Here is a 12,539-nt window from a genome sequence, read left to right as displayed (position 1 = left end):
AGCCCCGCACAGCTTAGTTCTTCCCTAACCTTTCCAGACACTAAAGCAGAGCACCGCCCAGGCTCTGCTACTTCTTTCACCCTGAGCCCTTCCTTTGTTTCACTGTCCCTCGCTTTAATAAACATACTCTCAAAATAAATAAATTAATACCGCAACTTTCTATTTATAATTTCAGAACTTATACAGTATGCTTTTATTAAAGTAAAACACATGTGTATTTTAAAATTAAGTATAAATTAGCTATCTTATGTGTCTAAATATGCCTCAATAGAGGTTGAATTGTGCTTTAGGGAAGCAAAACATTTGTTCAACACTCTGTATCTATTAATGTAAATTGGCTCAAATCCTTCTTAGAAGTAGACAGATTATAAATAATAAAGAACTTATACACAAGTAATTCAAGACACTACAAATGACACTCAAACACATCTTTTTATTATATACTAAATTTAAAAATACAAATCTTATTAAAAATGCTTATGAAATATTGTATACATAAGTACTGTCAAATACTATCAGATTACGACATTATGTACATTTGCCACGGTTAATTAGAAACAGAACAAAGTACATAACTTTACTGATAATGAATTTCAGATGTCAAATATTTTAACATTTGGCAACTGTGAAGTAGTGATCCACACAGAAAGCTGTTTGCAGAGGTAAAATAGTAAGAAAGCAAACGGAATAATGCAGATATTCCTGCCCTAAGTGTTAATAAGTAGACCTCTTCCTCATCCTCTCAAGTCTCACTATCACAGACATTAAAGTGCACAAGACCACCAGGAATACTTGATTTGGTTGTACCCTAATATACACTACAGCCAACTGTGCTGCCATATTGAGGGTTTCCATTATTCGTACTGTTCCTGAGGCTTTAGAAATTAATTCTGAATGTGGCTAAGAGAAGAGAAGCCAATACTTTCTAAATTGCACCAAGTGCCCTTAAAGTATAGAATTGAGTAGAAGTGTAGATAAAATTTCTAATTTGAGAATTCAGGGAAATTATGCCCTAGGAATAAAATTAGTGTAAGGAACTACTTTTACCTCTGGAAAATGCTTACTAAAAATCTGTTTTGAAGATCAGAATGCACAGCCAACACCACAATACTGTCAGTTACTGTCCACCACGTATGCTGCAGCATAAACACCTGCTCTCTAAAGGCTCACGAGAAATACACATAGAAGCATGTTATTACTTGACACTAATTTTACTAATTAACATTAAGTATCATTTGTAAAAAAATGTCACCACCATACAATCAAAGAAGAGGAGAAAGAAAGCTACTAGTCTACAAAAGTGCTCCTTTTTGCTGTCAGACCCAATAGCTTAATTTTGGGTAAAAAAGATTGTAAAGTAAGGCCATCAGTTCTAAACAAGCTGATAATGCCATACATACATACATAAATATGATTAATTTCAATCCTGACTAAACGCTAATATACTAGTACAAACCATTTATAGGAAAGGTTTTATGATGCTTATTTACAAACACATAATGAGTGACAAAGATACGGAAAATTTTTAAAAAATGCAGATAAAATTAGTTATTTAGCAACACAGTTCACTAAACACAGATTTGCATAAAAACGTTTAATAAGAAATCCCTACCATATACACCTATTGGTCATTGGACCTAAAAGGTAAATAAACATAATGATCACAATTAAACATTTTTTCTGTCTCTTTTAATAACATATCAATATGAGGTCTACTTAGAATACTACCTACAAATACACAGTCTCTCATGATTCAGCGAGAATATTGAAGTCATTGAATACATTTTTACTCCCATGGCACATCACATTTGGTAACACTAATAAGGTAGATTTAGATAACACTTAAATCATGATTATGAATGTTTAATTGAATATTTTCCTTTCTGTAGCTGTGAAATGTAAAGCTTAGATTTGCTTCCATCAGGCCTCTTAAACCAAACTTCATCATGGTTAATTGTTGTAATTACGGCACTAAAAAGGATTGGGGGGAAAAAGGAATGAATGAGTGAATCGCAATATTCTTCCTCTACTTGTTTCAAGTACTAGCTATACAAAATAATTGGACGATAAGAACAGATTCAGGTACACAATTGCCTTTTACCAGAATATTGACAATCACTTGTCATTTTGTCAAAATAGCATATTTAGCAACACCTAATAGATCATTTTCTTTCCTTTTCTAATAGTTGGTGAGATTTATTATTAGAACTATTAAATAAATATACATTGCTCCTACTCAATCTCCACCTTACCCCTCATACCCTCCCCCCCCCCAAAAAAAAAACACAAAAAACAGAGTGGAACCAAAAACACTACTTATATGGTATTACACCTCCAACTCATATCAGTCTTGACTGTAGAAAATCTTTCAAATACTAGTCCCTAATTCCCAGTGTACAAATTTTTTTGGACACTACTCATCTCAATATAGAAATCTTTTTAAAAACAGATTTTTGTCTCCTCTGCTATTTCATATTTTAAACCACATTTATACTAAGTACCGTATTTTTCGGACCATAAGACGCACCGGACCATAAGACGCACCAGTTTTTAGAGAAGGGAAATGAAGAAAAAAAGATTCTGAAACAAATAGTGTCCTAAAATATTTTATGTGCATTAAAACCCAATCACAGTCATAAACACATGTAATCAACCCTGTAAAGCACATATGTCAAACACAAGGCCCGCGGGCCAAATCCAGCCCGCCAGGCCTTGCAATGTGGCCCGCACCTCGCTGTCATCATTGCACTCCGCTGTCAGTTTATGACATTGTCAGTTTATGACTGTTCAGTAAACCATTCGGCCCGCAATTTAGGCTGGATTTTAGATTTTGGCCCCTTCTCTGATTGAGTTCGACACCCCTACTGTAAAGTAAACAGCAGCATTTAGAACCATTTTAGAGCCGGGCAAGCACACAGAGACCACACAGAGCCAGGCAAGTAAAAAAACTTTTTTTTTACAGTATATGTGTAGGCTATATTTGGACCATAAGACGCAGGGACTTTTTCCCCCCACTTCTGGGGGGAAAAAAAGTGCGTCTTATGGTCCGAAAAATACGGTAATAGTAAATGTTTCCAAAGTAATAAGAGAAAGCCAAGAATCCAGGGGTATCATCCAGTAACCTAGTAATCAGCTTAATGAGCTTCTGAGAGAAGTTTCTATAAATAATGCTCCTGGTATCCTAAAAATGTAAAGATGAAATTACAATCCAATTAAAACCACTGTATTTGGAAAATGAATATTCTATACTAAATGCAAGTTGAATATTCTATACTTTACTTACCACTGAAATCTAGAAAGATATTTTCTTAATGTTAGATGGTTACTACTCTGAGAATTATATCTTTAACTACTGAAGGAATTAAAGCAGTAATTAGTATTAATATTTTTCAAAGGCCACAACCAGATAAAACTTAGAAGGCTATGTAAGTAATTATATAAACTTTATTTAAGCCTAGACAGATGAAGTATTTTAAAATACTACTTTCAGTTTTCAAGTTATACTTTAATTACTGTTACTCTTAAAGTTTTCATGAGTTTTCCATTCCTTTCCTACTTTAATTGATCCAATTCTTCTTATCCAAAATGCTGTCACACACCAAAAAGAAAGGGGAGAACTGATAGGCCCACACATTGTGGAAGCACACACTGTCAAATTCACAATTCTCTCATTTAAAGGTCATCTACTATAAGAATTAACAAATAGCATCCCTTACCTAACTAAATAATTCCAAGATTTCCACTTATGCTAATGCTTGTGTTCATGCAACTCTTATATATAAAGAGTAGTACACACATGTTAATCAAATCATATGTTAAGAGAAAGAAAGGATCCACAGGCAATTAATTATGTATATACTATGGAGGAGCAAATATTTATTATCAATGCTGTAAACACTGAAATGATAAAGGCGTTTTACCTTGTAGGACATTCATCTTTTCTGTCAATACATATTGTTTGTCCACGAATATACCATTCACCATTGTAATATAATCTTCCCTCTTCAGATCTAGCACTGTGCAGATGTTTTTCCAGTTTCACAGGTGCTAAGGGGATCAGTTCAAAAACTGTTATATTAATAAGACACTGTCAGAATAAAAGTGCAGAACATTAAGAATTAACACCAGTCCATGCATATATGTGAGAAAAAAAACACACTAAAAGTGTTTCTTATATAACAAACCTAAATCTAATAGAAATAAGAAATTTTAATTTTTTACTTTTTAAATATAATTCACAAAATTTTCGGTGTAAGTACTAAACAAAGCTAAATAACGTACACTAAATCATCGATTAACTAGGCAAGTGCCAGAAGGGAAAGCAGAACACTATCAATTACTAAGGCCAATAATAGGAGTTAAAATATCAATCGCCATGTTTCCATTGAAAATTATATTTTTCATATTTTCTCCCCAGCAGCTGTCTGACAATTCCAAAGAAAAAGAGTTTATTAGTTATTCCAAGAGTTTCCCAGGCCTTTGATCCTAAAAGGGAAATGTCCTAAGTAGAACTTCCTTTTTTTATGTCCTAGAAATGATTTGGCATTAATCAGGTAAACTCAGGCAGAGAAAAATGTTCTTTATAAAAGAACATATCAAGAGTATACTATGAAGAAGACACCTCTTTCTCATTTAAACGTCACCATCTCAGAAAAGTATTTTCCAACCACCTTAACTCCTCAGTTAATCTTCATCACAACATTATATTTCCTTCATAGCAATTATTACAATTTGTCATTATGTTAATTATTTTCATATATATTATTCTTCCTCCCCCAACAAATTCCTGGGTGTCTTTCTCTTATATCATTGTATTCCCAGAGCCTTAAATAGTGCCTGATATGTAGAAGGTGTTCAATAAGTATTCATTCACTCACTCATTCATTTGTTTGTTCATTCATTCATTCAACAAAATGTTTTCTAAGCACTGTGACTAAAAGAAATATGATTCTGACCTTTGTGAAGCTTACAATCCTGTCAGGAGACAGATAAACATGTAAACAATAAATAAAAAATTACAAATTGTGGTAAGTGCCATGAAGAAAACAAACAGGGCACAATGCTACAGACAACAGAAATGGTGAGGAGACCCAAGCAATAGTATAGTAAGATCCTCAAAGGAATTCACAACTCAACCTAGAGATTTAGAAAGTTACCCTGCCATTTAATTTCTAAGGGAAGCATTTTAATATAGTATTGCCACAATTTCATGGCCTACTAATAAAGTTTAAAGATTAATCCTTGGGTTAAATATAAAATAGAATTTGAGCTCTTATAGGTTATTTTATCTGCTGTAATGTACTTTTTAGTATTTAAAACATGTATTTTAAAAACCTAGCTTCACTGTTCTTACAAGAATTAGAAATTTCATATACAGTGAAAGAAGGCACGAAAGAGATTATCCTAGACAACAATGTCCATCGCTACTTTGGCAGTGACTTTTTTAGAGTAATTTATGTTTTATTAATATGACTTTAAATGTAAATGTGGTAAACAATGTACAATAACATAATAGCATTTTTTTCTTAACAACTTCTGTTTCCTCTGGAGTTAAAACACTGCTTCTTGGGGTACTGGTATGATATGCTGACTGCTTAATTTTTTATAATGTACCTATCACTAATTCATGTCCAGACTCTCCATAAGAAATATGTGAATTACAGTAATACACTCAAACATGTGAGGCAATCTGTATTTGTGTGTGTTTTGTTTTTCTTGAAAACACCTCTCCTGAAGGAATCGACAAAAAGCGGGCATCTTGCCATGATCAGGGTTTGTGCAAACTGACACTCTGGGATCCCCTTTCAAACCACGAGAACATCCTCCGACTCATGTGCGGGATCTTCTGCTTCCTGGTGGTCACCTATTCCTCTATTTCCTCTTTTGCTTGGTAAAACATCCTGACTCAGAGAGCCAACTGGACTTTGATTTGAGAAAGTTGAAAATGAAGAGAAACTACTACACACTGCCTGAGTTCTAAGGAATCATAATAAAAACTGACAATTCAAACATTTCCCTGGGTGCACACGGGTGAGCTGGTCCTCTGCGCAGGGCCGCACAGGGTGCACTGCAGGTGCTGGTCAGGGCTGGACGCCCTGGGTCCTCTTCTAGGCACATGGTTGCTGTTGGAACTCATTTCTTGTGGTTGCTGGACTCAGACCTCAACTCGGCAGTGATTTTCAGACTTTTAAAGAAAGTTAAAAAAGTGTAATTGGATATAAATTCTACTAAGGTATATCAGATGTGTAAATCTTAGTGGTGTGTGAATTTTTCTGATGGGTTACATTGCTAGCACTCTAATTTCTCTCCCAGAAAATGCAGGCACAGAAGAAATATTGCCCACAATTCCTCAGGATTCTCATGGACTCCAAACACCTCCCTTTTAGAATTACTGGGCCCATAAAAAAATTTTTTTAAAGACTACATAAATACTTTTAAAATTACTGATCCACTATTACCAATAGTGATGTAGCTGAAACACTGAAAGAAGAAAGGCACTTCATTCACAAATCTTAAAACTTTTATCTGAGGCGAAGGCTCCAGGGGATTCCTCATCATTTCGGGGATAGTGTGTACTGATGAAATGAAACCACTGACAAGGAAGCTCTTTTGTACGTAGATGATTTAACCCTGATTCAACAGTCTCCATAAAGATTTCTGAGCTCAGACTAATGACTTACGTTCTGTTTTCACTCTGTGTGGACCCAGTGTAGCCATCGCCTAATTGAGGGGAAAAGAGAGAAAGACGTTGTCTGAGTCCACAAAGTACACTTTGGTATCTATTTAACATATACAGTGACCACTGCTGTGTAAGCTCAATAGCAAGAGTTGAAATATAATCCTCAGCTCTTCTAATAAGATGTTAATAATCTTCAGCTCTTCTAATAAGCCGTTAATGTCTAAGACCATAAAGAATATATATGAGCCCTGGCCAGGTAGCTGGTTGGTTAGAACATGGTCCGATACGCCAAGGTTTGCAGGTTCGAATCCCAGTCAGGACACATACAAGAATCAACCAATAAATGCATAATAAGTGGAACATGTTGATATCTCTCTCTCTAAAAATCAGTAAATAAAAACAGTTTTAGCCCTTGTTGGTATGGCCCAGTTGTTTGGAGTGTGGTCACATACACCAAAAAGTGGTGAGTTTGATTTCTGGTTAGGGCACATACCCTGGTTGAGGGTTTGATCCCTAGTTGGAGTGTGTGCAGGAGACAACCAATCAAAGTTTCTCTCTCACATCAATGTTTCTCTATCTCTCTTTAAAAAAAATTTTTTAAGTTTTTAAATATATATATGTGTGTGTGTGTGTGTGTGTGTGTGTATGTATGTGTATGCGCGCGCGCGCACACACACACACACACACACACATATGTATATCCCCTTTGGGAAGTATTATTATTATTATTTTTTAATATATTTTATTGATTTTTTACAGAGAGGAAGAGAGAGAGCTAGAGCGCTAGAAACATTGATGAGAGAGAAACATCAACCAGCTGCCTCTTGCACACCCCCTACCGGGGATGTGCCCGCAACCAACGTACATGCCCTTGACCGGAATCGAACCTGGGACCTTTCAGTCTGCAGACCGACGCTCTGCCACTGAGCCAAACCAGTTTCAGTGGGAAGTATTATTAATATCTGAAATAATCTCTCATTTTTAACTAAAAAATTTCTAAAAATGGAAAACAAAAGCTTCACTTTCAAACAAACATAGAAAATCCTAGAATTCTTGAATCTCTGATAACAAAATGCAAAACAGCCTAAGCTGGTTTGGCTCAGTGGTAGAGCATTGATCTGCAGACTGAAAGGTCCCAGGTTCGATTCCAGTCAAGGGCATGTGCATTGGTTGCGGGCACATCCCCAGTGGGGGGTGTGCAGGAGGCAGCTGGTCGATGTTTCTCTCTCGACGTTTCTAGCTCTCTATCTCTCTCCCTTCCTCTCTGTAAAAATCAATAAAATATATTAAAAAAAAAAAAAAAAAAAGCAAAACATAGCCGAAACCGGTTTGGCTCAGTGGATAGAGCGTCGGCCTGTGGACTGAAAGGTCCCACGTTCGATTCCGGTCAAGAGCATGTACATTGGTTGCGGGCACATCCCCGGCTGGGGGTGTGTAAGAGGCAGCTGGTCGATGTTTCTCTCTCATCGACATTTGTAGCTCTCTCTCTCCCTTCCTCTCTGTAAAAAATCAATAAAAAATATATATTTAAAAAACAAACAAAAAAAAAAACAACAACAACAAAACAAAATGCAAAACATAACAAAGGTTGAAATTTTCATTTTCTTTCATTCAATAAATATTTATTGAGTGCCTTCTGTGAGCCAGGACCAGGCTAAGAACTGGGCACAAAATGGTTATTTATTATTACTTTGGGTCAACCTAAATAAATGCTTTTCTGCACTTTTACATAAATTATTAATTACATTATTACAAGAAAAAAAACATGTTAACATGTTTCTCAAATTACTCCTTCAATTCACTGTTATCTTTATTAGTATTAATTGCCAAAGTATATTTATAATAATCCTATTTTAATGTACTAGTGAGAAACCATAGAATTTTAAAAAGTAAACTAGAAAAATATACATTGTTAATCATACCTTCCGAATTGTTGTCCAGTCTTCAAGAATATCAAGGTCTTGTAGCATATAAACTATATATGGACGTTGAAAAGTCAAGGACATTTTAACTGTAAGAATTTTCACATTGTGAATTATACTTTCAAACTGCTGTTTTCCAAAGAATAGAATGATGATTTCTGGACATGATCCCTTGGCACGCTGATTTCTGACTTCAATTATTCCTCAAAAACCTTAGTACCAGGGCAAATGTATCACAATTCTTCAGCTGTTATTAACCATATTCTCTTAATTCTACATATATTGGCAGATATAGCACCAACCTAGTCACTGTTTTGAAATGGGAGAAAAGGGTAGGGTACCCTAAGGAATGCCAAGATTGCATACACATATTAATTTAATTTAAAAATACTCCACATTGAGAAACATTAAAATGTTAAAAAGCACACAAGAATTATGTAATTGTGCTATATACTAAATAGCTATTTCACATCAAAGTTTCTGTGAACTATAAAGCCATGTTAATTTTTGAAGTTGAGACTGTAACTAAATTTCTGTTCCTCCCGTCCCTCTTAATCTAAATTATATTCTTATACCTTTAATCAGTTTTATAAATTATCTTTTGCTTATTACAGATCTTGCAAACAAAGACAGTGTATACTAATAAAAGTTATAAAGGTATGTACAGTGCTAAAGTATTTATAAGGCAACAACCACCACCACAACAAAACCCAGGGAATTTGGAAAAGGATATCGGAAACAACAACTGGCTTCTTTTTGTCAGGACTGAAAGGATCCTTCCTCTTTTTTCTTGACTGAAGCTCATCATTCCACAGCTCTGGCAAGTAAATAGAAATTAAGTGTTAGCTGATTTCTGGAGACCAAAGGAGGAAAAAGAGACTATAATTTCAAGGTATCAAAATTTCATTGGCGGTTATGTATATGTGTGTAGATAGGTGACTAGAAGAATTTCATGAGCAACTATATATTTATGAAATTTTCTCTGCTTTTATTGAAATAAAAATCAACTTGAACTTAATAACTAATAATTGGTCAACATATATCAGACATTTTGTTAAATATACATGAATTGTCTCAACTAACCCTCAAAGCTATCTCTGAGGAAGGTATTCTCATTGTTTCAGTTTTGTAGACGAAAAGACCAATTAAAAAAGCTAAAGTGGCTAACACCATGGTCACTCTTGACTAGCAGGTAATGAAGCAGTGGCATTAAGCTCAGCTTGTCTGGCTCTACTATGTCTACTCTATACAAAGAAACAGAATTTTTAAAAAATAAAATAATACATATGCAAGAATTGTAGGACAACCCAGTAAGTAATCCATTTAGTGGAAAAAGCCTTTCCACAATGCCCCTGAAAAAGTCAAGTTCTATTGGACTGAGATAATTATTAGCAAGTTTTTCCTTTATCTGAGACACAAATCCTTGTCACTTCTATCCATTTGTCCTAGTTTGTGTGGTAAGAGGTGTTTATTCCTTCTTCCACATGACAATCTTTCAAAACTTAGAGGGAATGTATACTATAGCTGTCTTCAAAGCCTACTCCTATTATCTTCCAATACCGCTCTCATAAAATAATTTCTTGCCCTGACCAGGTAGCTCAGTTGGTTAGAGTATCATCCCGATATGCCAAACTTGTGAGTTCGATTCCTGGTCAGGGCACATAAAAGAAGCAACCAATGATTGCATAAGTAAGCAGAACAACAAAATCAATGTTTCTCTACCTGGGTTTCTCTTTCTCCCTTCCTCTCTCTCTCCCCCTAAAAATAAATAAATAAATAAATAAATAAATAATCCATAACTAAATTTATTAAAAAAATTATATTCTTATAGTATAGTATTCTTATTCTTATAGTCCCTGTCAGACTTCTATTTTGTCCCTTTTCATGTGCTCCATTTTCTACATCTTTGTTTTTTGTTTTTTTTTAAATATATTTTATTGATTTTTCACAGAGAGGAAGAGAGAGATAGTTAGAAACATCGATGAGAGAGAATCATCGATCAGCTGCCTCTTGCACACCCCCTACTGGGGATGTGCCCGCAACCAAGGTACATGCCCTTGCCCGGAATCGAACCCGGGACCTTTCAGTCCGCAGGCTGATGCTCTATCCACTGAGCCAAACCGGTCCCGGCGTTTTTCTACATCTTTCTTAAGTCTGAGTTCAACTCAAAGGAACGATCAGAATCTTACTGACTGTTTAGAAGTCTCCCCTCTCCCTTCTCATCAGAACACTTCTTTCACTAACATTTACATTAGGAGAGGCAAGCCGCATGGCTGCAAGAGCGGAGCCCCCTACACAAATTTCGTGCATGGGGCCTCGGGCCTCTAGTGAGACCTTATAGTAAGTCAAAGATTCGGTGTCACCTAAACTAACATCACAGCCACATCATTCCCATTACCTGAGGTAATATCAATGCTGTGCCTGTCCTCTTCAAGCCTTCTTATCTTCTCCTCTAGTTCACTCTGGACTGTATCATATAACAAAAGCTTTTCACTCTAAAAAAAAAAAAAAAAAAAGATTGCACATAAGTAGAAAGGAAAAATTGGTCTATCTTAACTAAGAGTACTAAATAACTTATTCTTAAAATACTTTAACAAATGATGCTTCTGTTTGCTTTCTTATTCCAACTTAAGTATTTTAAAGATGAAAAGTCAAAATATGAAAGAAATAAAACCAGAAAATACATGCAATTAAATTGCTTAAGGACATCTAAATTTGTATGTGATAATTAAAGAAGTTATTTACTTTATAAGAAACTCATAAGCTCCATGTCTCCTCTTAAAGGCAGGTCCCACCTGTCACAATAATGGAGAACCTGTCCAATAAAGTATAACTTTCTAAAATGGATCCTATTTCCTCACTGGAACAGTAATTGGGCCTTTATTCCTCACTAATATCTCAGCATAATATTAAAATAGACTAATATATCACAGAGAGAAAGATTCAAGTACAAATTTTATAATACTTCAATTACAGTCAAGATCATGAAATTATAGACTTAACTATATCCAAATCTTGAAAAAAAGCTATCTATGGAAAGACTGAGTGACTTGCTACAAGAGGCAAGGCTGTTTACTGGCAAATCAGATTAGAACCCAGGTCTCCTAGTTCTAGTCCACTGTTGTTTTATACAGCACTATACCCCTTATCTGAAAAGCTATAATGAACATATTTTTAGATTCATTATATTATGACACATTCCCCAGCCACTCACCACATGCTTATTGCTAGTAAGGATATTAGGCTATTGGGATATAACTACATGAATATTTTATAGAAGCTACTGGAATATAGTTAGCTATGACTTCCTGTGGAAGGCATAGGATACCCCCAGGTAGACAGCATTGCCAGTGTCAATCGTAAATTCCTCTCTTTCAAGTTTGAAATTTAGAGTCTACACATGCTTGAAGATTCTCCTGAGTGATAAGGATGACTTTTGTGAATTTGAGGGAAACCAGGAGCTAGTAGGAAAGCAAAGCTGAAGATAACAAAAACTAGACCTCATATGAAAAATGATCTCATGGCAGTAAACTCTCTGTTTACTTCCTTTTACTTGTTCCCCTGCTTTTGGTAAAGCCTAATGAAGTATTCCAGCCTTATTTAAGTTGTGCTACAAAAATTGGGAAATATTATGTGTCAGGAAAAAGGGAGAGCAGACCCCACCACTGTGTGACAGCTATAAATAGATCCAGATTCTCCAACCAAAGAGGACTCTGATTATAGAGCTGGAGTGGCAAGGCTTTATTAAAACTATGAGAGTTTAACTGGTATGTTCTCTCCTTCCTACTGATAAGTTTGCCCTTGTTTGGCCAAGCAGAAACTAAAATAAATCCACTAATCATTTTTTACAATGAAAAAAGCAGCCACAATGCAACTGAAACGTTTAAAACTTTGGAAGCATCTCTAAAGATATTGTATGTGTGTTTTAAAGCTTACAG

At 35.2% G+C, this 12,539-nt stretch overlaps 1 protein-coding gene across 1 annotated transcript in view; it reads right to left on the bottom strand.

Moving 5' to 3' along the window:
• Positions 1–413: 413 nt before the first annotated feature.
• Positions 414–12,539, bottom strand: part of BRMS1L (BRMS1 like transcriptional repressor) — a 37,700-nt gene continuing 25,574 nt past the window's right edge. The window contains exons 5-10 of the mRNA XM_084874922.1: positions 11,000–11,096; positions 9,335–9,418; positions 8,602–8,666; positions 6,681–6,720; positions 3,921–4,047; positions 414–1,971 (exon numbers count right to left, since the gene is read on the bottom strand). Of these exons, the coding sequence (XP_084731048.1) occupies positions 1,854–1,971; positions 3,921–4,047; positions 6,681–6,720; positions 8,602–8,666; positions 9,335–9,418; positions 11,000–11,096 (531 nt within the window). The 3' untranslated portion in view covers positions 414–1,853. The remainder of the gene's footprint in view (positions 1,972–3,920; positions 4,048–6,680; positions 6,721–8,601; positions 8,667–9,334; positions 9,419–10,999; positions 11,097–12,539) is intronic.

Source organism: Pipistrellus hanaki, assembly GCF_964339955.1.
Source record: "Pipistrellus hanaki genome assembly, chromosome: 1".
Taxonomy (NCBI): Eukaryota; Metazoa; Chordata; class Mammalia; order Chiroptera; family Vespertilionidae; genus Pipistrellus; species Pipistrellus hanaki.
The sequence above is the reverse complement of the archived record's forward strand: the minus strand, read 5'-3'. Positions and strand labels throughout refer to the sequence as shown.